At 52.9% G+C, this 25909-nt stretch overlaps 1 protein-coding gene across 1 annotated transcript; it reads left to right on the plus strand.

The window, feature by feature from the left end:
- Nucleotides 1–269: 269 nt before the first annotated feature.
- Nucleotides 270–14856, plus strand: EEF1A2 (eukaryotic translation elongation factor 1 alpha 2). Its single transcript, XM_074843127.1, has 8 exons — nucleotides 270–421; nucleotides 1822–2044; nucleotides 5852–6031; nucleotides 7112–7408; nucleotides 11562–11712; nucleotides 13145–13401; nucleotides 13488–13722; nucleotides 14439–14856. The coding sequence occupies exons 2-8, from the start codon at nucleotides 1901–1903 to the stop codon at nucleotides 14564–14566; spliced, it is 1392 nt and encodes a 463-aa protein (XP_074699228.1). The 5' UTR covers nucleotides 270–421; nucleotides 1822–1900; the 3' UTR covers nucleotides 14567–14856.
- The last annotated feature ends 11053 nt before the right edge of the window (nucleotides 14857–25909 follow it).

The raw sequence follows: 25909 nt of genomic DNA on the forward strand, positions 1-25909 counted from the left end.
CATCCTTCCATCTCCCCATCCCTCCATCTCTCCCCCACCTCTCCATTTCTCCCATCCCTCCATCTTCCTCCCATCCCTTTACCGCCCATCCTTCCACCTCCTTCCCATCCTTCCACTTCTCCATTTCTCCCATCCCTCCACCTTCCCTCCCTCCCAGCCCCGTCCCCATCTCCCCCCCGCCCCCCCACCCCCCGCCTCGCCCTGCTCCCTCCCTCCCTCCCTCCTCCTCCTCCTCCTCCTCCTCCTCCTCCTCCTCCCCCCAGCGCGCCTCCTCCTCCTCCTCCCCCGCCCGGTACCGCATTGCCGTAGTGCGGGGGGGTCGCTGCATTGCGCTGCCGCCGTCAATAGGTGGGCCCCTCCCGGGGAGATAAAGCCGCCGGAGCCCAAGCTGGCAGCCTCTGCCGCCCCGACCGCCGCTCCGGTAAGAGCTCCGGGGCCCCCCCGGGCCGTGCCGCGCCGGGATGGGGCCGCTCCGCACCGGGGGGGACCGGGCTTTGGGGAGGGGTCCCTGCGCCAAGGGCTGCGGGGCTTCAGTGTGCACACCCCCCCATCTCTGTGTGCTGTATGTGCGTGGGGTGCTGGTGGTCCCTGGGGTGGGGGGTACCCCCGGGGAGGGAGGGAGAGGATGGGGCTGGGCCATTCCTTCATCCCGCAGGTGCCTCTTCCCGCAGGTGGGAAATAACCCGCTTCCCCCCCCCCCCCCAAAAAAAAAAAAAGCTTTTAGCTCCTTGGTTGGGGGGGGGGGGGAGGATAAATAAAATAAATCCCCAGTTTCCAAAGCGACCCCACGTCTCCCACCCTGGGTGCTGGGGGTGCGCTTTGGGGAGAGGGACCCGCACCTGGGCGCTGCGGGCATCTCAAAATGGCCAGATCCAGGCTGGAGCTGTTCAAGGGCAGGGGGGGGACGGGGCAGGCACGGCTCCTGCTGCCCAGGGAGGCTTCTCGCCGGGAATATTATTGCCCGCATGACTGGATCGCTGTTAGAGCAGCAAACTCCTCCTGACCTCCTTTACTTTTATGGGCAGATTCGTAAAATTGGATTTTATTAGACGTCAGATTAAAGCTCCTAATTGTGCCGGGTTTGTGTAGCAGCTGCAGAGCCATGGTAACGCTGGGAGATGCCAGAACAGCTCCCCAGATATATCCATTTGCGTTTTTAGCCTCTTCCCTCTTTTCATTCAGATTCATGGCAGCAAAATATAATGAACCCCCCCCCTCCCACTGCGGGCTCAGCCTGCACCGCCGAGCTTTCGGCAGCCCCGCTATTTGCAGCCCCGCTCGGGGGGAGCGGACGAGGGTTATTTTTGTCCGTCCCATTTTGCGGACACCATGTTGTCACCCGAACCGTGCACGGCTTGGGAGTGGCGAGGGCACCCACGGCTCCTCCCAGGGCACCCACAACATGGAGGAGATGATACCCTCGGGTTTGGAAAGACCGAGAAGCCAGCAGTAGCAGCCCTGAGCGGGAGGAAGGTTTTCCAGGGAGGAAGGGCACCTTCGAGGCACCGATGACGTAGCCCTGGGAACTGGGGGTCTCCGGGAGGGCGGTGGAGGGCAAGATGCCGAAAAAACGTGGCATCTTGCTGAGACTTGGAGGCTGTACGTGGCGGCCAGAAATAACCCGGCTGGTCTCCTCCGGGGGTGGGCTGGCTCTGTCCCAGCGTGGGCAGAGCTGCCAGACGAGGCTGGGCACCCCCGGCCGGGTTGGGGTACGTGGTCCAGCAGGAAGATGGGGTGAGGGGAGCAGAGCCGTCCCCAATGGGCTGGGAGGAGGGTGCTGTCACGGGGGGCCTCTTTTTGACGCGCCTCTTTCCCCTGCAGCCTCCCCAAAAACGCAGCTGCGTTCCCACAGCCCTCCCCGCCGCCGCCCGCCCCGGCCAGCCCCGCGTAGCCCACCAGCATGGGGAAGGAGAAGACGCATATCAACATCGTCGTCATTGGGCATGTGGACTCTGGGAAATCCACCACCACCGGGCACCTCATCTACAAATGCGGGGGCATTGACAAAAGGACCATTGAGAAATTTGAGAAGGAGGCTGCCGAGGTGAGGAGCCCATCCCTCAGCGTGCCCCCCACCCCACACTCCCACCCGCAGGGATGCTCCATGCTGGTGCCCCACAAGCGTCCCACGGGCAATATTCCCCTTTTCCTGGCGCTGCCCTTCTCGTACCTTCTCTTTCTCCCTTTGTTCCCATCTATTTTTTTCCTTCTGCACCCCTGGGTCTTCCCGACTTCTCTGGCCTTGGGAAAATAGGCCAGTTGGGCGCTCGCCACCCTCTTCTCCAGAGCTGGGGGACTCCCTGCCGCGGGCTGTTAATGAGGGCAGGGGCACAGCGAGGTCTGCAAGATGGGTGAGGGAACCAGCAGTAATCACCAGGATTCTGGAAGAGCCACAAACCATGATGCTTCAGGGCATGAAATTCCTTCTAAATATTGTGCGTGAGGAGAAAAACCTGATAATCCCTCACTGCCTAGTGCAGGACTCTCTGAATTTCACTCTGAAGCATCTACTTCCAGTGCCTGCTGGGGACAAGGTGCAGCATCAGCTGGACCACGTTTGATCCAGTTGGTTAAAAAACCCCACTCCCATTTTTCTCAGGCCGGTGGTCTGATGTGTAGCTTGATGGGTAGCTTTTAACACAGAAAAGCTGGCACAAAGCACAAGCATTTAAGTTAAATTCTTTTGTTTAACTCTTATCATGTTGGCATTTATAGCAATTCAATAGTACGTGCGCTTAGCAGGCTGTCACACAGTAAAGCACCACCCAGTACCTGTAATGTGGCAAACACAGATTAAAGAGGAAGAAATAGTCTTGGGAAGAAAAACATGAATTGGAAGCTCTCAGAAATTAATGATGGTAAATTCTAGAGAGGTGGGTGAGCCAGGAAAAGCCTGGCTGTGTTATTGACAGGGCAGATCTGGTCTCTCAGAAGATGGCTTGTCGTCATCATTCCAGGAATCTTTAATGCAGATATCCCTCGATTTTTTTTTTTTTTTTTTTTTTTTTTCTGGACAAGATCCCACATTTCAATGAAAAAAAAAAAAAGTTTGCAGAGCTGCCACTCTTGATTAAATGTTTTGCTGTCTGTCTGTCTGTCTTAACCCTTTGAATTTGCTGATAGCAATCTGAGCTAAACCACCCGTTTTCCTGCCTCACTGTCAGCCCTTTTTTCCAGCTTTTAAGCAAAGAGCTTCTTCCTTCCTACAAAATGATCTCTCTCCCCCCTGTCTTAAAATGATCGCTGATACCCCCCCATATATTTCCCCCCTTTACCTACAGATCGGATATGGTGTGATTAGGTTATCGTAGATCTGATTGCGGCTATTTTAATTGAACAGACACTTTCACTGACTTGCCAGAATACGCGGGGACTGGAAGCTGCTATTAATAGCCTATTGACTGAGCTTACAGACTCCATTTTCTGATGCAGGGCTGGGGAAGGGTTTTCTTCCATTAGGTGGCATTCGCAGGAAATGGAGGCCTGCATGCACCCAAAAAGCCAACAAAAAAACCCCAGGGTCTGATATTTTTTTAAGAGAAAAAAGCAAGGATTTTTCTTTTTTCTTTTTTTTTTTTTTTTGTTTTTGCTTTTGACTCGAGGGCAGAAGTAACAGTATCTCCAAAAGAAGAGTTGTTCTATCTGGGGAAAAAAAAAAAAAAATCAGTATTTGTGGTTTCCAAATAGAAAGCTGTCCCTCCACTGGGGTTCGATCAAGGAAAATCAGGCTGTTTCTGGCACTGAACAGGGAAGGTATTGTGCGATGCTAGATAATACCCTGTTTTTTTTCCAACAACAGCTCTGGGTAACTGAATATACCCCGTGAAAGGAGGGAAACTGTTTGCTAAATAAAGAATCTCATTTGTCTTCAAGTTACGTATGATGCCAAGTTCTGGGCGGGGGGGGGGGGGGTTCACACGAGATGACCAGCTGTTTGTGTGCGTGGACGTGGTTGTCTGGGATAAGGTGCTGATTCCCACTCAGCTCCTGCGGCAGAGCCAGGGGTCTGCTCTGTGCCTCAGTTTCCCCATCCAGAAGTGAAGGAATAGGCTGTCGATGGGTGAAAGGCTGTGGGATGTGCTGATTGAGCGCCTGCCCCCGAACTCCCCATGATTAATGCATTGCACAAAACACACCCTTCCTCGGTGTATCTGCCATTTCCAGCAGTAAATGAGCACACCCTAACGACCCCCTCCCTTTTCCCCTGGCAAGAGAAGGGTTCGATGTACATGCTGGAAAGAGTTAACCTCCGAGCTCCTGCTCTGCCCCCTCACTAAGCCTGATGCCAGGAGGATGCTTAGGAGCAGAGATTTGATTCTGGATTTTTCCACACACCCCCCTGACTGCCCTTCCTGCAGGCACGAGAGCTCCCAGCTGCCCGGCGGGGATGCAGCATCACCCTTCCGACCCGGTGTCCCCTCTGAGGAGGGGGAGGCTTGCCCCTGGCTTTAGGATTTTGCCTGTAATCCTCCAGAGCAAGCTGCAAAGTCATCGCAGCGCTCAGCAGTTACATAAACGGGCCAGTACCGTTAATTCCTTGCTCTGCCCGGGCACGGGGCTGGAGCGCGGGAGCCAGGGCCAGCCCAGCCCCCGGGCACGGTGTGGGCAGGACAGGGTCAGATGTGGTGCTGCGTTGGCCTTCTTGGTGAGGAGCATCACTGAAGCGTTCGCTCCACAGCGCTTCCCTCTGGACCAGTGATTTGTAATTGGCCAGAATGAATTTTACTCATTGATACTCCAGAAGAAGCCGCGGTTGCAGGGAACGCCGGGATGGATGGATGGGAGCGGGGTATTGCAGCTCTGTCCCTGCACAGTGGTAGGAGCCCATTAAATCATCTGCAAATGACCTAAATTCCATTTTCCATCTAAAAAAAACCCTTGCATCTGAGGCCGAGATGAGCAATGCCCATTAACCCTTTGCTTCAGCCAGGCTCCCCAGGCTGCCCCGGCACACTGTGGGGTCAGCAAGGGCTGGTCTTGTCCTGCCCCATCTCCACGTTGGCAGGATCCCAGCTCAGACTGGGAGCACCAGCTCTGCTGGAGGGAGAGTCCGGCTGTCCCTGATGGCACGACGTCAAAGGACACTGACCCAAAGGAGAAAGCAGTTCAGAAGTGACATTGTGGTTTTACCAAGGAATGTGCTTTATCACAGGACAGAGAGATTTACTGTAGCTAATCTCACCCTGCATGATTTTATGCATTACAATGTTGGCTGAGATTTTGGCCATTTGGCAACAACAGTTGGTCTGGCTGCAGCTCACAGTAGCTTTTCGTGTGAATTTGCACACTCTGTGGCAAAAATCAATCACGTTTCTATTCTGCTCATAGCAACCATCTTGCATTTCATTTTCTTTTAACCCATTCCCCTCCTACACCCCTGTCAGTTATGGGCTCACTCATGCAGCAATGCCCTTTCCCACTAACCAGCTGTCTCACCGGTTCGGTTAATAGATTAAAATCAACAAGAAGCAGCTTCCCACCATCGCTGTGTAGCTCTGTAGCAGCATGATTGCCCAGCAGCAGTGCAGGACCATGGTGTTTTATGGAGGAGACCCTCATGGGTCACTGGCTCCAGCTCCTGCCCATCCCACCCCACTCACAGATTCGCTTTGCAGATCTTCCAGCCTCTCCTCCATCCTGTTGAGGAACACATTGAGAACAATATCTCCTTTCACTGGTATTTGTTAGTAAATAGATCATGACTGCCACTGAATGTAGGGAACTTTGCTATCAATGTTTGCAATGTGACCCTCTGCCTATGTGAGCTTGGGATGTGCCCTTGAGGGTGGGTTGCCAGCACCAGTGCTCTGGGCTTGTGTCTCTCACCGGCTCTTGCCTTTGTTTTGGCCAGATGGGGAAGGGGTCCTTCAAATACGCCTGGGTGCTGGACAAGCTGAAGGCCGAGCGTGAGCGTGGCATCACCATTGACATCTCTCTGTGGAAGTTTGAGACCACCAAGTACTACATCACCATCATTGATGCACCTGGCCACAGAGACTTCATCAAGAACATGATCACTGGGACCTCCCAGGTGAGAAATGGTGGCCAGGGGGTGGGAGGGCTGCTGGAGGTGGGAGGCTGAGACTTGCTGACAAGCCCAGGGTCACGTAGGTGCTGTTAGAGTCCTTTTGGAGGTGGGTAGTTGAGACAGCAGACATCAAAGAACGTTGAGCAAGGTCAACACCAGAGGCTGGGTAACACCAGGGGACCCAGCACGCCATGGTCCTGCACCTCCCTGGGCATCTGGGAGAAAGGGCCTCCTTGGGCACAAAGAGGTAGTTTCTCCACCCAATTTCCCCTACTTGGAGGAGGTGGGGATGAGTATGGCCTCTCTGGGAGGTGGGATGCTATGAGCTACAGGCCTTTGGTGAGAATATCTCCACGATATTTTAGCCTCATCCAACTGAGGTATACAAGAAACTGCCAACAATCCCTTAGGCTTTATTGACTAAAGGGAGGCTCCATGGATCTTTTCTCCTTCCTTTTTCTTGAAACAGCTGTCTTTGTCCCATAAACCACAACATGTTGCCAAACTCAATGGTCTTCCCTTTCAGGGTAGGCTGGTTTCCCCTTGTTGCACTCCAGGACATTCCTGCATCTCTCTGTGGTTGATGGGTGCTGGATGAGCCTCAGTGCGTGCCCAGTGAGATTCCCACTGCGATGCCAGTTGGGCTGGTCATGGCTTTCTGTCAAACCCAGGCAGCTTCTGCTGTGGGCTCTGGGTACAGAAGTAATCTGGGGAACACAGTTTCCATGGCTGGAGTCTCACCTGTCACCCAGAGAAACTATTTGCAAGACTTCAGTAGGGTTTTGGATAAGGCCTTGTCTGTGCATCCCTGGAGGATCAAGGTCCTAGTTAGAGTCATGCAACCTGGAGGGACCCACCCTGGTTTCCAACCCACGTTGCAAAACCATGCACAGTTGGCAAGTCTGAAATAACATGGTTGGGTCAGTTTTGAGGTAGATCAGCAGGGTTATAGGTAGCAGCTGGCAGGGAGTCTGTCCAAGCCATGAGTAGTGTTCATCTGGGTCTTACTGACAGCTCTCAGAGGTGTCCCCAGCAGCAGTGCTCTCTGGGGGCAGAAGCAATTCATTAGCTTTCTCCTCCCAGGCTGACTGCGCCGTCTTGATCGTTGCTGCCGGCGTCGGTGAATTTGAAGCCGGCATCTCCAAGAACGGGCAGACCCGTGAGCACGCCCTGCTGGCTTACACCCTGGGGGTGAAGCAGCTCATCGTGGGCATCAACAAGATGGATTCCACAGAGCCCCCGTACAGTGAGAAACGCTACGATGAGATCGTCAAGGAGGTCAGCGCCTACATCAAGAAGATCGGCTACAACCCAGCCACAGTTCCCTTCGTGCCCATCTCGGGCTGGCATGGAGACAACATGCTGGAGCCCTCTCCCAATGTAAGTGTGCGTTGTGATAGATTTTTCCCCCCTGACTATCCTGATCCAAGCTGAAGCTGACCCCTGCGCTCTGAAAACCGCGGGCACATCTCATGCACCCGTTGTGTGTAACGGCCCGTGTCGCTAGCCATAGATGTGTTTGTCACGTAGCTCTGATTGCGCTGAGCCAGGATGAATGGGTCCACTGTTCACAGGCACGCTGGCTGCTGAACCGTGGCCAGACACCCCAGCAGCTAAACATGAGCATCTTCAGGAGATGATCTTTATGGCTTTGCTTCTGGGATTTGAAGGTTTCGCATCGTCAGACCCGTGGTGACGTTAGAGACATCCGCAGCAATTGTCGCTCTCAGCAGGAACATCATGTGTGTTTTTAGGGCATTGTTTTCTAAGGCAAATAACATGATCTGGTTGCAAGCTTGGAAGAGCTCCTGCCACACGGCCGGGCTTCCTCGTGTTGGGTATTGGGTGCCATTTCCCATCGGTGCCGTATGCCACTGTGGCAGCCGCACCTCTGGTTCCTGTGCTGGGATCTCACTTCTTAAGGTGGCTTTTTCTTGAGGAGGTACCAGGTTTCCCATGCCAAAGCCACGGTTTCCTAGAGCATCCATTTGGGCCTGCCCCTAGTCCACTGGATTTTTACAGTGCCTCTCCCTCTGTGCATCAGGGATGGGGATGGTGGGGACGCAAAGGCAGGGTGCTCTGGGTGGGCTCTTGCCATTATTTCATATGACAGCAGGGGAGGAAGAAGAGCTTGAAGAAGGACAGGGGCTTCTTGGCAGACAGGCTGCCAATAACAGATGTTACTCAAATGCTGGGGGTTTTTTTTGAGAAAAAGCTACTGCAGCTTAATCTTCTAAAGAAGTGATGGGCTGGAAAGTTCTGGCCAGAGGAAGGTCCCTGATCTCCTGGTGGCTTCTGGGTGACCTTGAGCAAGTTGCTCAGACCAGAAACCCCCAGCAATCTCTTGTGAAACCAATGGGAAATTTGATGCTTATGGGGGATTTAGGACTTCACCTGTGGATTACACGTCATGGCTCTATGACAAGGGAGGCAACGCCTGAGTCTAACAGCAATTGAGGGAGGTCATGAGCCTGAGCTTGAGGAGTGCAGCTCACACCATCTGAAACACAGCTTACAGCCTTGCACGGGAAGGGCAGCTCGCTTGAGTCTGACTTGGAAGGAAGGAATTTTTGGGGTGCTTGGAAGATTCCTGTCCCTTGTGGAGCAGAGCTGGGATAAAGGTCAGCTACGGCCATGCCAAACCCAGCCACATAGTTCCTGGGTGCCTCAAATCAGGCAGGCTCCAAATGTCAGCAGCTGCTGGGCTGGGAAGATGATCCTGAACAATTCTCCTATTAATAGGCTGCAGAGGGGAGGCACAGAGCAGGATGGGGCTCGCTGGCCCCCTTCCTCCAGATGGGTCTCAGAGCTTTCTCTCAGTGTGATGCGCTGCCCAAGAGAAGGCAGGGGCTGAAATAACTCGCCCCTCTGCCGTAAAGAGGCAGCTGGCTCCTGGGTGGGTTCCCAGGAACTGCCTGAGCTGGGGAATTGGGAAGGAAGCCTGGCCAGAGGTCTGATTATCATGAGCTTTGCTGGAGAAGGTGCAAGGTCCTCCCCATGCTGTGGTCCCCAGGAGGTCCCCGTCCTGCCTTTGCCAGGACACCAGCTTTGGACAGACTCCTCTTCCCCATATTGCTTCCCATCTAGGAAAGCTCGAGCAGGAAGCTGGTGTAGCTATGTCCTCTCGTTCCTCACCCAAAAAAGCATTGATTTTTTTCACTCACAATTTCTGGCAAGGTTTCACTGAAGAACAAGGTGGTCAAGTGACTTGTCTGTCTGTCAGGGGACGTATCAGAAAGTGGGGATTAGAGCTGTGACGTCCCTGCAGCTCCTGTCACCTCCAGGCAAGGGGAGGTAGGGTGGTACGTCAGGCTGGAGCCAGCTCTGCGTGGGAGACTCCAGCCCACGTCCCTGTTGCACAGCAGCCCAAGGCCAACTGCAAAAAATGACGTCTGGGCTGCTCTTGCATCAAAGTTTGACATTTGAGAGCTTTTTGGCAAATGAGGTTTTCTGTGGAGCCAGCTTTCTGTGGCTGCAGCCAACAGAACTGGGCCATTCGATGTGGTTTGGGAGCCTTTCACCCTGTGGGATGCTGCAATCCAAATACACCCTGTCTGCGGTGCAAGGGAGCGTGGTGGGCTGGGGCTGCAGCCTCAGTGTTGGGGTGGGTGCATTGGGATGCTCACGGGGTGGGTGAAATCAGAGAAGGGTCACTGCTCTGTAAAATGCACTTGGGGCTGCAAAGGACTTGGGTCTCAGCTGCTTCTTTATGGGGGCTTGAGCCTGCAGTTTGTCTGGCTGAGGGGTTTAGTTAGATCCTGCTTTTGCCATAGGAGCGGTGGGATAGGAATTGCTCTCTGGGAAGCAAATTCGGGGAATACATAAGAGAGGTTTTACTTGGGTGGCCCTAGGAGGCAGCACTTGCAAATGCTTCTCATCCTGGGGCCATGCTGAGGTTTTGCTGAGTGGATTTGCTCCCAGAAGGTGCCAAAGTTCATCTTTATCTGATTCTTGGGATGTCAGAAGTTTTCTGGAGAAAGCATTGAAAGGAAAAGGGACAGCTCTGACAGCCAGGCGTCACGGGGCAGAGGTTGCCGTTTCTCCATGTCCCCAAGCCGTGCAGGGGCGGAGGGACGGGAGCTGCGGGCACAGGGGTGGCTGTCACCCTCGAGAGCAAAGCCCATGGGCAGGCGGCTGCCGGGGCAGCTGCTCACACGGGCGCCTGCCCGGTGTTTTGGGCTGGAGGGAAGGTCTGAGTCATCCTGCGCATCACATGCAGCTCCGTCACCGCCTGGATGGATTTATCATTTCAACAAGCTGTCAGCCTGGCGCTGGGGCCAGCTGTGTAGTGATAGCTGCAGTGCTCTGGGAAGGATCCTTCTGAATAAGTGTCCCCAGGCTCCTCCTCCCACTGTCACCAAGGAAGACAATTGGTGTCAGACATGGCCCTCGGATGGAGGGTGACCTCAACACATTCGATGTAGGCTGAATTCCCTGGCTGGACCCAGCTCTTTCCCCTTCTCCTTCCCGAAAGCAGTGCAGATTGAAGGATGGGAAACCAGCCTTGGCATAGCTGTGTCCTCCAGGGATGGCCGTGAACCTGGGGGCACTTTGGGGGTCCTGTTTCACCTCTAGCCCCAGCCCCATACCCAGTGCACTTTGCCACTGGTGTTGGTGCCTAAGGGGAAAGCCACATCCATAACGTGTGCGATGGAGCTGGGGCACATGGACAGTGTTTTCCATCTAAATGGGAAAATATTGTCTAAACCTCTCCGTGCAGAGGAAGGGGGAATGACCTTGCAGGCTCTGATCTCAGTTTGTTGTATCAGGGTTGTTTCAGACCCAGGGCTGAATTTTTCTTTTCGGCAAGCCCCAGGTGTTGCTACAGCTTCCAGACGTGCAGCATCACCCCAAAAAGTACTATGGTTCCCCACATCAAATCATGGCCTCTGCTGAGCACATTTTCCTCCCTCTCTGCCTCTTTTCTGGCCAGTTTTAGGGCAGTCAGGAGTCCAATTTAGGGCAGGAGCAGAGAGCTTCTGTGAAAAACGATCCTGCCCCTTAGCATCCCCAGTGCAAGTGCAAGGTTTCCATCATCCTCCCAAGCCAGGGCTTAAAATCTAAACCCAGGAGGGGTGATAGCAGGAGCAAGCAGGAAGGAACATCTGTCTGGGGCTCACCTTGAAGAAACTTGATTCCCAGGACTGAAGGTTGGGTGCTTTGTAGTGGGACTTGGCTGGAGACCCTGTGGTCCTTGTGCTGAAGCCATTGTTGCTGCAGGATCCAGGCAGCTGGTGCAGCACCCATGGGTTGGTGTTGGGAAGGGGGGCTGTGAGTTTGCTGGTTTTAACCACTTCCAACATTTTTTGCCTGTTAATGGATGTTTTGCATGTTTCTAGAGAGGGGGGAGATTGATCAAGGGGGTGCAGAGAAGCCTTCAGGGATGGTGAAGTGGAAAGAGCTCCCCAGGTAAAGCCAGGATGTGGCTGGCCTGACTCCATGAAGGTTGTCCTGGTGGGACATCTCTCTGGGATCACCTCTGGATGCTGAGGACAGGAATACTCAGGACACGTTGTTGCTGCTCTGTTTCCAGATGCCTTGGTTCAAAGGCTGGAAGGTGGAGCGCAAGGAAGGCAACGCCAGTGGGGTGTCCCTCTTGGAGGCCCTGGACACCATCCTGCCCCCGACCCGCCCCACAGATAAACCCCTGCGCCTGCCCCTCCAGGATGTCTACAAGATTGGAGGTGAGCAAAAGCCTTGCCACTGTCCCTCTTCCCTCTACTTTAACTGGAGTCTTTGTTCCAGGGGAATTTGGGAATGACATTTCCAGGTATTGGGAAACTGGAGGGATTGGACTCTTCAAACTCAAGATAATGCTGGGGAGAGGGGTGGTAGCTCCAGGGCAAAGACCCCGTTTGAGACTGGGCTGTCTGGGATAGAGGTAGACATGCCCAAAGGTGCCCAGGGACTGGGGAGGGGCAGCAGGTTTGTGAGGTCTCCCCAGGGAACATGCGATGCCAAAATGGCTACAAATTTGGGTGTCCCAGAGGTGACGGCTGGCAGGGCAAGTGGGAGGCAGCAAAAACGTGCTGGGGCACTGATGAGGGACAAGGCCAGCGGGGAGGGCCACTGGTGAGGCTGGTGCAGGGTGGCTTGGCCACGGTCTGCCCGTGCTTCCCAAATGCTGGTGTCCATCACCAGCACCTCCGTCCGCTGAGCTGGACCGTGGCGCCAGCCATGTAGGGAGTGCATCGGCCAGATGCCAGACCACCCCTCTGGAGCAGTGATGGGGACACTTTTCCGAGCTATAAATATCCTGTGAGCTCTCTGACCTGCTGGCAGCAGCGGGCAGCCCTGCTGACTCCCCGGCTGCTGGATCAGGCAGGCACTGCCATTTCCAGCCCTTTTCCACACTTTTCCAAGGATACATGTGCTGCAGAAACCAGGCAGGGATTGAACATGGGTTTTAGCAGGCTTTTTAGTGCAGTCTTTTGTTTGCGATGGAGATGGACGACAGCGAGCAGGTCTGTGTCCTCCCCTAGCTCAGCTCCGGGAAAGGCAGATACGGTTTTACCATTAGGCAGGTCCTTAGAGAGCAAAAACACCGTGGGAAGGGGGGAGGCAGAAGAAGCAGAAATGGGTGTGAAGGAGCATATGGGCCCAGCCAACCTCCCCAACCTCTTTTCAAGGTCGTTTCTCTTAATGATTCTTCACCTGCCTCCAAAGGTGATGTTTCCCGAAGTCTCCTGATGACACAGGATGTAAAAGGTCACCTTCGTTTAATTTACCAGCCTCGTTCCCTGGCACAGCTGGGCCTTGTCCCATGCTGATGGTGTGGCCATCAGGGATGTGGAGCTGTGATGTGCCCAGTCCTCCATGCAGGACATGCCAGAGCTGCTACAAAGGAAGAACTTTCAGAGCACGTGGGTTGCTCAGGGCCTTCTGATTATGGTGTTACTCCATTTTTGCAAAACATCAGGTATAAAGGATGGACTCATGGTATTTTTGAAGACTCTAATATTGATCTTGCAGCTAAAGACTGGGTTTTTTGGGGCAAGAAGCAAATGTGGTCTTTGCTGAAAACTGCTGGAGATATCTTGCTTTTGCTGCAGCCAGGCTCTGGCCCAGGGATATGCCAAGCAGGTTACAGTTTGCTCTGCTCTGTCCTTTCCACAGGGATCGGCACCGTCCCCGTGGGCCGGGTGGAGACCGGCATCCTGCGGCCCGGCATGGTGGTCACCTTTGCACCCGTGAACATCACCACTGAGGTGAAGTCCGTGGAGATGCACCACGAGGCCCTGAGCGAGGCTCTGCCTGGGGACAACGTCGGCTTCAACGTGAAGAATGTCTCCGTCAAGGACATCCGCCGTGGGAACGTCTGCGGGGACAGCAAGTCGGACCCGCCGCAGGAGGCAGCACAGTTCACATCTCAGGTCAGCAGAGCTGGTGGTGCCACCAGACACGGTTTGCCACTGTCCGCTGGTTCCCAACCTTGCCCTGACATCGCTCTGTCCCCCAGGTGATCATCCTGAACCACCCCGGCCAGATCAGCGCTGGCTACTCGCCCGTCATTGACTGCCACACTGCACACATCGCCTGCAAGTTTGCCGAGCTGAAGGAGAAGATCGACCGGCGCTCCGGCAAGAAGCTGGAGGACAACCCCAAGTCCCTGAAATCGGGCGATGCAGCCATCGTGGAGATGATCCCTGGCAAGCCGATGTGTGTGGAGAGCTTCTCCCAGTACCCACCCCTTGGTAAGGGAACAGCTCTTTGGAGGTCTCCTGCAGAGGAGCATGAAGGCTCTATGGGTGTAGAGCTCACACCAGCCGTGCTGAGCCTCTCCCAGTATCCCCCACCAGTTAGACTGGAGAGGGAGTTGAGGACTTTTTATTGCTCCCCTGTGTGCTGGTTCTGCAAAACTGATGCATGAACAACATTAGGGCTGGTGGGGTGGGACGGGCTCTCAGCTGAGCTGGGTTTCCAAAGGCAGGGCTGGGTTTTCCCTCTGGGAGCAACAGGACCTTTCCTTCAAGGTTACTAAACCCTGGTAGTTTCTGAATGCAGAAAGGTTTTTCAGCTTCCCCTAAAGCACAACTGATCAGGGGAAGAAAGAGGGAAGTTTGCTCAGCAGAGCTCACCTTTTAATGCAGGGAAGTGCCGTGCTTTCCTTGGATGATGTTGCACATCTGGAAGCTTTAGCAATGCCGCCAGCTTGCGGAGAGCAGGTGTGATTGAAGTTTAATAAAACGTCATTTAAACAAGAGAGGAGCATCAGGGCTAGCTCGGTGGTCAGAGCAAGGGTTGATGGCTCGGGGCTTGTTCCTGCAGGAACCTGCTCTGAGGACAGGGGTAAGACATGGCACCACGAGTGGTGGGTGTAGATCCCACCAGCACCCACCCAAAGAGCTCAGCCTCAGGGAAGGCAAAGCGGCCACGTTTCACTCACATCCTCCCCCTCTCCCTCCCCCAGGCCGCTTCGCTGTCCGTGACATGCGACAGACCGTGGCCGTGGGCGTCATCAAGAACGTGGAGAAGAAAAGCGGTGGGGCCGGTAAAGTCACCAAGTCTGCCCAGAAGGCCCAGAAGGCTGGCAAATGAATCGTGGGCTCCCAGTGCATCGCGCAGAAACCATCCCTGACACCAGGACGCTGCCACCGTCTCCCCCGGGCGCATGTGTGCACATCAGCTTGTAAGAGTTTATATGTCAACGACTGGATGCTCACCATTAAGGTCCAGTGGAAATTCTTTAAAAGGAAAAGCATGTTCCAGCGTTTGTGAGGCTTCATGTTAATTTTACCAATAAAACTGGTATAACATCCACAGTGGAAAAAAAAAAAAACCCAAACAAAAAAATCAAAAAAATCAAAACAAACCAACCAACCCAAAAAGTGTGGAGCTCTGCGTGTGTGTCTGTCATTGAGAGGGGCTGCGTTTGGTGGGTTTTGTGTAGTCCCACTTAGAGCGGAGGGTGGGGACAGGCACAGGCAGAGCTGGGATGGAAATTTAGAGGAAGGAGGAGAGCTTGGCACCCATATTCAGGGTGTCACCCAGCACCCAGCCCTTCCCCAGATCTTGCCCCTCGACTGATGCAGGTGTCTGGTTTGGTTCCCCCAGCCTAAAGCAGGGGCTGCTTTTACGGCAGCCTGGGTTTTTATATTCTCCCTCACCTGCTCAACCCTCTAATATCAATTATCAGGGCCTTTACTGTAATTTTTTCCATGAAAAATAAGCTTAAATTAACCTCCTAAAGTTATGCCATTTAAAGAAACAAAATAGCATACCCCATGCCTCCTGGAAGGGTTAGCAGCATCCCTTTTACTCTTTATAATGCCCCATCATTTTGGGAGAAGTGGCCAAAGCTGCCTTTTCTAGGCAGATTCCCCAGCCCTTTCCAAACAGCATGACAGGAACGTTTCTCCCCAGTTGAAGCTGTGTGCTGGAGCCCAGACCTGACTCAGGACGCCCAAGAAGCCCCAAAACTCACGGACTTCACCCAGGACGGTCTCCTGGCTCCCACTGCAAGCTCGCAGCCCGGGGCGAGGTGTGCGCCTCTCCCCACCCCACCCAGTAGCAGCTGCCCCAGTCCAAAGGGTTGTGGTTGCCGAGTGGGTGGGACTGACCAAAATGCAACAGCCAGGAGCTTTGAGGGGGAAAGGGTGGGAGCACCGAGCTCGGGGAGGAGAGGGAGGTGGTATGACGGGGCAGGGAGATGGAGGGAGGAGGTGTGAGGGTGCGGCTCCCACCCCACCGCAGCACTCTGGGGACATTTCCAAGGGACTTTTGCTCCCTGAAGGAGGTGTTAGCAGCGTGCTGGGCATCCTGAGGCTGTCTGTGCTCATGACTCAGCTTTTAGGAGAAGCCACGGTGCCAAGAGCAGATGCTGTGCACGGGCATCATGCGAGGTCCTTCCCAGGAGAGCTCAGAGGCACAAATATCATTACTGTTGGTATTGCAGGAGCCCTTAATGATCCTAATTAACATCTAACGCTCCACAGCACTAAGTGCCCCCAGGCAGAACCTCAAGGAGCTGACAATGCCAAGCTAAATTACAGAGGGCACAGCATGAAGCCACTGCCTGCTCCCCCAACACCATCCCCATCCCCTGTCCCGGTGTCTGACAGCAGATGGACACGTACCGGCTCACTGAGCCACGTTCCTCGAAATGGTGTGCACAGGCCGCCAAGGCTCCTCGCCCCTCTTCACCCCCCCCAGCAGCCACCAGCTTCATCCGTAGAAATTGATTTGATGCCCGAGGTCTTTGCAGCATTTGGGTTCTCTCGGCAAGCCACAAATTGGAAAGGGACCTGGGGATCCCTCCAGGCACAGCACAACTGCGGGAGAAGGCTGTTTTCCCACTGATAGTTTAATCTCATCTTCCAGCTTCTCCTGCATTTCCCAGCTCCTGAGACACGTTGTCCTTGAGCCAGCACAGCAGACTTGTGCCCCTTCCTGGGTATTTCCAAGCAGGGCAGGAGAACATCATCATGTGCATGTTTTAACTCTATCCTTCAAAGCAGCAGGAACAGGAATTCCTGTGGGAACATCCCTCCCATGCTGTTGGGAACCTCCAGCTCTCTGGTCCCCAATGGAAGCCAGTCCCTGGCACAGCAGGAGTGGGGAAAACCCTGGGGTCAGATGAGGGACAGAGAAGAGCAGGCGTGAAGTCTGCACCTGGTCCTCTATAGCTATTTTAAAAGCAAAAACAAGTTTGACAAAACCACAGCTACGTTTCCATAGAAATATGCCAGGGGAGCTGTGAAAGATGCTCAGGGAGCGATGCACAAGCGGTGCGGTAATTAACAGTGTAGCTGCAGAAAAGGAAAAATATAAACCCCAGAGGATTTAACTCAAACTTGCTCATGGCTCACAGCAGGTCCAAATTTTCAGCCTGATTTCAGTGCTGTTGGTACCCCAGGTGATCTGCAGGATCAGAAAGAAGAGGCAGGGCCTGAAGTGAAATGTCTGCAGCTGCAGCATCCCCCATTTTGGGAGGTTTGGGTCAGGCTCTGTAGGGAGCCAGAATAAACAGAAATGGTCTAATTTAGATCCACTTCAAAGCATGAGGTTCAGGAAAAGAAAATCAAGTATGCTGAATTTCTAGGGATCTCAAATCAAAAACAAATGAAGCCATGACCTGCCTCTACCCAAACCTTGGGTCTGAAGACTCATTGTGGATCTGGGTTTTGGGACCAGATCAATGACCTGCCATGTGCAAGTTGTCATCTGACCCTGCCAGGCTCAGAGGCACTCTGGGAACAATGGGGTGGGTGACCCATTTTGGGGTGCTACCAAAATTGTAAGCAACCCAAGATAACCCTGAACTGGGCCACAGATGGCTTTTGGCAAACCCTATAGCGAACTCAAGTTGATTTGAGAGCCATCAGCACCGTGTGAAAGCAGGTGGGTGTTGCGTGGCCCGTGGCAGGTGGTACATAGGGCTGTGCTGGTGAGATGCATTTTAAAACACTGACTTCTCCTCCGATTCCTCCCTGCCATGGCCAGGTGTGCTGGGACCTCACAACTGAGAACTCAGAGGCATTTTTTCCTAGCACTTTTTCTTTTTTTTTTTTTTTGAGTAATTTTTCATCACTGTCCTCCCTGTGGGCGTCGTGGTGGATGCTTCCCCTCCGTAACAGTCTCAGCGATGCCATCTCGTGGAAAGAGGGACAAAGTCCTCCTGGAGCAGCTGCCAAGGAGAGGAAATTCAGCCCCAAGTCCCACCTCTGCAAAGCCTGGCCCTGGCAGGCAGCGCGTCCATAGCGAAGCAAAAGGTACAGCCTCAGGAGCTGTAAAGTACTTATTGTCATTTCTTTGGGGACCAGAGTTTGCAAATGTGATTGTATTACCTGAAATTTAAAGCTCATGGGGAGAAAATTACTAGAGGTTGTAGGAAAGTCAAAAAGCATCAGGGCTGGCTCTCCTGTACGGCTGTGGATCAGCTCTTCGGGAGGTTGTTTGAGAAACCAATGGAGCTGGGAGAAGAGGGAAGGAGAGGGAGGTGTGAGGGGGCTGGGTGTGGACCAGCATCCATTTCCCAAGAGGGACATCATCTCTACGATGCAAGAACACCCTGCGTATAGCACTGCTGCCTCAGTGTGGTTTCCTGATGGAGAGGGGAAGACCCCACGAATGGGAGCATCCTCCCAAGCATGAGTGGACACCTCTGCCCATCCCCAGCCTGGTGCTGGCTGCTCTTGGAGCACCCACTGGAGAAGGAGGAATGAGTAACTTCTCCTTTCCCACCTCTACCCCACGGGCCTCGTGTCTGGCTGTGTGCTGTTAATAATTTAAAGTAAGTTTCCTTAATCCACCAGAGCTGGTTGGCCGACTCAGCAGGCACTTTGGGCTGCTCTAAAAAATTTATAAGGCTTTTGCAAGACTGCAAGTGGAATCCATGCTGCAGATGCTGAGCTGGGTGAATTCGAGCTGCCTGCTGCCCTTCTGCACTTGGAGGCGAGTTAAAGCATCAGCCACAACCCCTTGTCTGCCTGGGCATGGCCCTGCAGAAACCCAACAGAGGCAGCATGTCACCAGCCAGGCTGCTGACCTCCGGCACACCGGTGCGGAGCATTGCCTGGCAGCTTGGACACGTGAGAAAGCGTCTCCAGTGAAGGCAGCTCCTTTTCCATCCCTCCCTTCATCTGTCACCAGCCTCCCAGCATGTTTTGCTGAACCTTAACCCCACGTGGGCAGTGAGGTCCTGCCTGTCTCACGTTGACTCAAAAGTCTTGATGACATCTGGAGCATATCATTAGCATTTGAAAAAGCACCCCACTATGGGGGAAGACGAAGAGGAGATCTCCTGACCTTCCATCCCCTCCCTGCTACTTTGGAAGCTGATGCCACTGGAGGCCAAGCTACACTCCAGCCCCCTGAACACCAGCATCACCAGGGGACATCACCCAGGTGGGACCTGCCATCGCCTGATGGTGACAGAGGTGCTGAATCATCTATGGTAGAGGTGAGAATGATGCAGATGCAGCATGAAGTCCATGACTATGTGACCTCGGAAAGCCAGTTCATCACTTACCATCATCTCTGCCTGGGAACTGTCCCAACAGCACCCATTTGCCTTCTCCTTGGGCAGTTTCACAGCACATTTCACCTTGCAAAGCTGCGTTGCCAGTGGGTAGCTCTGCGTCCAGCGTGAACATAAATCACCTCTGCTCTGCTCCCCAGCCCATGTTGCTGGGCTCAGCCTCTTTCCCGGAGCAGATCTGCACGGTGCTGAGCACCCAGGGGCTGAGCAGACGGGGTTGGAGCTCCCACACCAGCCTGGAGCAGGTCTAAGGAGAGCTGCAGGCAGGAGCTTTGTTCTTTCTGGGCTTTTCATCCTCAGGTCTGGCTTTCTGTACAGCAAACTGGTAACACAAAATCCTTGGAGTAAACCTCCTCGGGAAACAGATGATGGGCCAGGTCAGAAGCAGGGAAAAAAGATTGATCAGGGCAGAGAAAAACCTCCCACGCCTGGGTGGGTCTCGTCTCTCCACCCTACTTCCACCGTGCCCCCTTCACAAAGTGCATCAGCCACCCTTGGCCAAATCCTGCCCTGGAGAGGTACAAATTTAGGGAGGAGGGTAGCAAGCCAGGCCCTCCCCCAGCATTTTGTAACATCAGGGTCCAAACCTGGGAGGTTTTTACTCGTTTCCTTTAATCACCTCCAGTTGCATCTCCCCATTTAAGATCCACGTTTTCGGTGTGAGCCTGAGGTGCGTTTGCTGCCACGGGAGCACAAAGCAGCAGCTCTGGCAAGGGCGATGCACTGTGTCCCATCCTCCTCTTGGCCTGTGCCTTCACCCGGGTGCAAAGATATTGCTGATTTGAAGGAGAAACCTGAGCTGTAACACAGCCCAGGGCCGAGATCCCAGCCAGACACCCCCTCCTGCCCTGGTATCATTTAGCCACAGCTACGTAGAAATACTGCAGCATCTTCAAATAATTCATTTCAGCTCCGTTTGCAAACACTCCTTCCATGTGTCAGGCTGCCTGCAAATTTAGGATGGCCTGGTTTTGCCTATTCTAAATGATTTCTAATCACCCCTCGTCTGGCTCTAGTTTCATGACTTATATCTGCTAAATGCTTTTTGCAACCCCAGCCAGGCACAGCAAGCGCCTGCCCACCGAGCACTTAGGAGTGATGAGTCGGGAAGCGGCCAGCCTTTGGGATGGGGCTGCAAGAAGGGGAAAGAGGGGAGGGTGATCCCCAAATATCATCTCTGCGGGGAGACGATAGGTGTGGGAGCAGTTACTTAGCAAAGCTGCAGGTTTCTGAGCCTGTGTTTTGGTGTGGAGTGGGAGTACAGGGGGGTTTGTTGCCTGTGCCAGCCCTTGCCACCGCTCACACACCAGCGCGATGGGAAGATGCTCTCCAACGTGCGCCAGCTCCAAGGATGCAGCGGGGGCTTGTCCCCCAGCACCAACCTGAGCAACCGCGGTGATGAGCGAGGGCAGCCCGTGCCAGGCGGGGGGTGGATGTGATTAATGGAGCTGCACCTGCCTCTTGGATGCTCTGAGCGGTTCCCATTAGAGCAATTGCTGGGAGGGAAGCGTGCGGCTGCGGGTCAATATGCTTTGGTGCCTCAGGACATCTCCAGCCATAGATCTCCACGGGGACCACGGGAAATGTGTGTGGGGGGACAGAGAGGGGACAAGGAGGTGTCCCTGAGGCTGACCACATCTTCGGGTGGAGGTGAAGTGCCTCTTGCAGGGTGGCCCGGGCAGCTGAGCCGTGGCCAGCTGACAGCGTGCTGACAGCCTACAAACACAGCTCATTTTTAAAACCGCCCTCCCCTGCTCTGCCCGCTCTCTGCACACCCAGGCGAGTACACAGAGATGCTGAATGAGATGTTTTGTGGGCACAGCCAGAGCGTCCGGATGCCCAGAGGACAAGAACATCCTTTGGACCAGCGTGAGCAAGACAAAGTTGCAAGAACAAAACAGGGGCTGCATGAAAATAAGGCTGGAAGTGAGGAAATGTCATCCTGCCGACACAGCATCGGCTTCGCCCAGGGAACCTGCCCCTCGGGCTCACTCCTGCCTGCCTTGTCGAATACCCCAGCACCAAGATGTTTAGCAGAGGCTCTCTGCCTCTCCGGGGCTCCCCACAGGGGATCCAAAAAGGAGCCCACAAAGAAGCAGTTTCATGAGCAGCAGAACCAGGGTGAGGTTCCAGTTTCCCACAGATCTGTGTTTTGAAAAGTCGTGGGAGGGTGCTCTGATGTCCAGTACAGTTGTGTGCATGCATCATCATTTCCGTCGGTGGGGAGATTTCAGGGTTTCTGTCCTCTCTCTGATCACATATTTTCACTTGTAGCAATCAGAAATATCCCCCTTAACTTTAATGAACTAAGAGAGAAATGGCCCATAAGTTCTGCAGCTGTTAAAGGAAGAACGAGGCAGACGCACATACACCAGCTTTCCTTAGGACCTCAGGTTAAAGATAAATAAATCATAAACCCTTGTCCCTTCATGTTCTCTTGATTTCCCAGGTGTCCAGGCTGAAAGACTGAAGCAAGCCTGCAGCAAAAGCTCATGGTGCAGAGAAACTATGAATTTAGTTTCTTCAGGAGTTTTTCTTTATATATGACACATTGTATGCTGTGACAGAGGCAGGAGCATGCAGACAGCCAGGTCTGCCTGGCAGTTTCCCAGCAGAATACTTGCATCTTTTAACCTGAAACATGGATCAAAAGCAACCCTTTTAATTAAAACTAAAACCTGATCTTCCCTCTTTAACATTTTTTAAAAGAAAAAAATTACATGAAAAATTGGAAAGCAGATTTTTTACATTTGAAGGGGTTTTTTTTAATCTCTCTTTCAATAATGAAGAGATAAATTAGCCTTAAAGCTTTTCAGTATTTTAGTGATGGGTTTGATTGTCTTGCTTGCCAAACCTGGAGATTTTGACATTTCAGTAAGAAAAAAAAAGTTTGCAAGAAAAAAGAAAATATTTTTTTCCTCCATTCAGCTTTAGAACTATTGTATCTCTAAAGCCACAGGTGCCATCACTCCCCATACTGCCCCCTCCCAGCCAGTGCATTGGACCCCATTTCCCTGCTCTGCCCCAAGGCTGACCCACTGTCCCGATCCAATATCGGGGCGGGTTCTTAAACGATCCCAAGAGCGAGATTAAGACACAAACGAGGTCAGATGCTGTACAACCTTGTGAACTTTATTTCCCGTAACAATTAGTAATTGCGATAGGACAGAGAGAAAAGGAAAGAGAAAGTCAGAATCCCTAAGCCAGAAAACGGTAGAGATGCAGCTAATTACCGCCACCACCAGGGATCCAACGATGTTCCGTAGACTCGGCCTCGGTGCAGGTGGTGGTGCTCCAAGCTCCGCCGAGGTCCCAGCTCCAGGTAACAGTTGTTGAAGCAGGTTGCAAAGAACAGTGGCACCAAGAGAGGAGTACTCAGTCCTTTAGTCCCCACGATTTCCCCGAAGAGTCCGCCCATTTCCACGGAGCTCATTGTAATATGTGCCGCCCCGTGGTCCTCCGTACGCGCATGCCCAGGTGTTCATGGTGGCTGTGCTGGCGGTGGGGGGGGGGGTGTTGTCGACCTGCGGTCCCTTCTCCCCGCACCCAGCTTGCGCGCAGGTACAGCTTGGCAGGCACTGCCAAGGCTGTTGTTGTTCTCACTTTGAGCGGACGTCGTGGTTTTTGTCGGGGACTCTGTAGCGTACTCCTTTAGAACAACAGGATGCTGGGGGTGGGAAGTGGTGGTCGCGGAGCAGCAATGTTGAGACAAACAATGTCTATCACAGTTCCTTACACCCACCCCCGGGGCAGGATGGGCTCATCTCCTCCAAAGACCTGCTGTGATCCAGGTCAGCTCCCCAAAAGCAGGAACCCCCCAACCTCCTGCCCCAGCATCTCCTGCCCCAAAACCCCTTTCACCCCCACCACAGCCTGTCCCGGTGGGGTGGAGCCCAGCTCTGGCAGATCCCTCCCCTCCTAACCCAGGACACCTGGGACCATTTGGAGCCTGTTTATTTTAGTTGAATAAAGCACAGAGCAATTCAGTGTGCTCCTGCATGGTTCAGCTCTCAGATGAGATGTGTCAGAGCTGTTAGCTATTTTAATAGGGGCTTTTTCTTCCTGATGACAGCCTCCAGTCCCTAAATATTCATGCAGGTTTCAATTCAGCTTTGAAGTTGGTAGGAGGCAGGTGCTTGAATGGGAACAAAGCACCTAATGGGCTTTGTGGGACTGGGTCCCAGCCAGGATGCAGTTATGGTCCTGGGAGGTGCTTTACTGGGAGCAGAGTCAGTCCTGAGCTGGACCTCAAGCACCTGAGACCTGGCAAGGCTGGAAGAGCTCCCATGTAAAACAAGGTTAGTTTTATTGTTATAAAACTGTATGTTGTGAAGTGCAAAGCACTGGTTTGGAGAAATTGGGAGGGGGGGCTGCTGATGGGAAGGCTTCTAAGTCAATCCACATCTCTGAGGGGTCACCCCCAAGGAGCTCGTGGTGGCCTTAAGGATGGGGGGAAGAGCTCCTGGAGTAGCTTTTTCTTGGGGAATGAGGTCTAAGTGCACAGAGGTGACAGCAATCTGAGTCGTGTGGCTTTGGTCCTTGCGGGCGCAGGAGGAGGCAGAGAACCAAGGAGGTCAGGAGGAAGAACGTGAGCACTGGGAGACATGAGGAATGACTAAGAGAGCTAAATTTACAGAGTCTGGGAAAAGGAAGGCTCAGGGGCAACATGGTCACAGGCTAAAAATACCTTCAAGGTAACAATATAAATGAAGAAAGGGAATTACGTGTGGTCTCAGAGGAGGCTAGGGCAAGAGCCAGAGCTGGAGGCTGATGAAGGAAGCGTGTGGAGTAGGGTGGGGAAGGAGACCTGGTCGGTGGGGAATTTGTCAGGGGAAGCGTCTGTGGGGGGCTGAGCGGGGCAGAAGCAGAGCAGTCACAAGGTGCCGAGGGAAATGGGGTGGGTGATGGTCCCTGTGTGACCAAAGGGCTTATTTTCAGCTTTATGAATGCTCTGAGTGTGACCCAGTTTAACTCGACAGAATTCACCCTAACTCTGCTTTTTTCCCCCCCTTGCTTCCCCTTCCACATGCCCAGTCAAGGAGCTGTTCCTTCCAGTAAATGACTTTCTTTACAGCCAGGCCTCCACAGCACAAATGAATATTCAGACTTCAGCAATTTTAATCACAGTTAGAAAGGAGAAACAAACTTTCTGGTTGAAAGGGGAGTGTGTGTGTGTCTCCCTTCCAGGTTAATTCAGTGTAACTTGGGGTGACTTTTGTTCCTGCAGTTGGACACTTCCCCCTGCAGCTCAAGCTGATCTCACACAGCATGATTTGTCCTGGGTTTTGCTGGAGCAGCCTCCAGTGAGGTAGGTGCTGTCTAAGAACAGGATAGAAAGATGGATGGTGGCACAGAAATTTTACATCCAGTAAATATGTAATACAAAATAAGTCGCTCTGTCAGCACCAGGGTGAAGGAAGCCTGGCTTCTTATCAGTGTGTTGGCTGCAAACTCTGATCGGAGCATTTTAGTGGCTGGGAGGGGTGGTCTCCTCATGGATATCTTCTCTGGTGTCTAATAAAGATGAGATTACACTTCAGGATCCCCTTTGGAGGGGGAAGGAAGAGTCATCAGGGAGCTTCTGCCTGTCTCTAGGTTTCTAGTTTTCATGAAAATTGGCACAAACTTAATTAGTGTTGAGGCTGATGACTGTCAGGTTTCATTGAAACTGGACAATCATCTGGTGCATCTTCATTTTAGGCTGGTAAAAAGAAAAGTTTAAAAAAAATAAGTGGTGTGAAACTGAGTGCCAAGAGAGGCCTCTGTTCTTTGCCCGCTGCCCAGTTTGGAACCCTCTTGCTCTCGAGGTGGTCCTTCTGCACCAGTGTCTTTGTCTCTGGTCTTGGTTGTCAGAGCCTTTGCTGAGTGTTGTTCTAGCCAGAAGTATGCGTCCCCTGTCACACTCCTTTCTCCTCTGGAAATTTGCAGATTTCTCCATTTATGCACAAGAACTTCTTTCTTACAGCATTTTCCCCTGTGGGATCAAACCAGAATGCTGGAGAAGAATCACCTTCTAGGCTGAGTTTCTTGTATGAACCAACCTCTCTCTTGGGTTAAGGCTCTTCGTTTCAAAACCAAAAATGGTTGGGCACGTGTTGGGAAGAGTCCCTGTCAGCCAAGCAGTGAAGATGTATGTCTAATCAATAACCATGGGGTCCTGGGGGCTGTTTGCTGCTCAGAGAAGAGGATGGGGTGGTAAGAGGTGAGGAATAGTTGAAGCAGAGGAGGGAGATGGGTGGACACTGGGTGAAGAAAGACCAAGCTGTTCACGCCTTTTCTCTTGGCACGTTAGTTTTGCTGGGATGGTGTAGCCTCCTGTACAAGGGGAGATAAAGCCATCTGCTTCAGGTTTTGAAAATAGCTCTGGAAGAAAGCTGTGAGTGACAAAACCCAGGCTACGGGTAGCACAGTTCACACAAACCACCGGCTGGGTGGGCATGGAGAAAGGGCTCTAGTTCAGTGTTTCAAACAGAAATATATCCCTGGAGTCATTCTACATATTTCACACCAGTTATTTCTTACTACATCTCAAAAATTGCCAGGGGACAGAGCATGGACTTTCTGTATCTTAACATAGCTTGATGGATTTCATCCTACCTTCAGGGTCTGAGCTATCTGCCATGGTATCCGTGTTTTAAAGCCATCAGTAGTGTTGAAAGCAAAGAACTGACTCAGTAATTCTGTTTGTTTGTGGAGACATAATGTCCTTGGATCAGATAAAAGCACCTTCCCAGTACTGCTTTTATATACCTCATTAATTTGCACAGTGTCAGTGGCTGTGTCTTTTCTTCCACCCCCCAGCAGAAATAGCAACACAACCGATTTCATCTTCAAAATTATCTGCTGCAGACTCCGTGGCAGGACATCACAGCTTGATTAGTGTTTACATGCCAGTTGTTCCC

Source organism: Strix aluco, chromosome 17 (genome assembly GCF_031877795.1).
Source record: "Strix aluco isolate bStrAlu1 chromosome 17, bStrAlu1.hap1, whole genome shotgun sequence".
Taxonomy (NCBI): Eukaryota; Metazoa; Chordata; class Aves; order Strigiformes; family Strigidae; genus Strix; species Strix aluco.

Bases quoted from the DNA above. Each gene is read 5' to 3' on its own strand.
- EEF1A2 (XM_074843127.1), top strand. From the start codon at position 1,901: ATGGGGAAGGAGAAGACGCATATCAACATCGTCGTCATTGGGCATGTG. The intron at 11,713-13,144 runs GTGAGCAAAAGC...TCCTTTCCACAG, and splicing joins GGATGTCTACAAGATTGGAG to GGATCGGCACCGTCCCCGTG. The intron at 13,402-13,487 runs GTCAGCAGAGCT...TCTGTCCCCCAG, and splicing joins CAGCACAGTTCACATCTCAG to GTGATCATCCTGAACCACCC.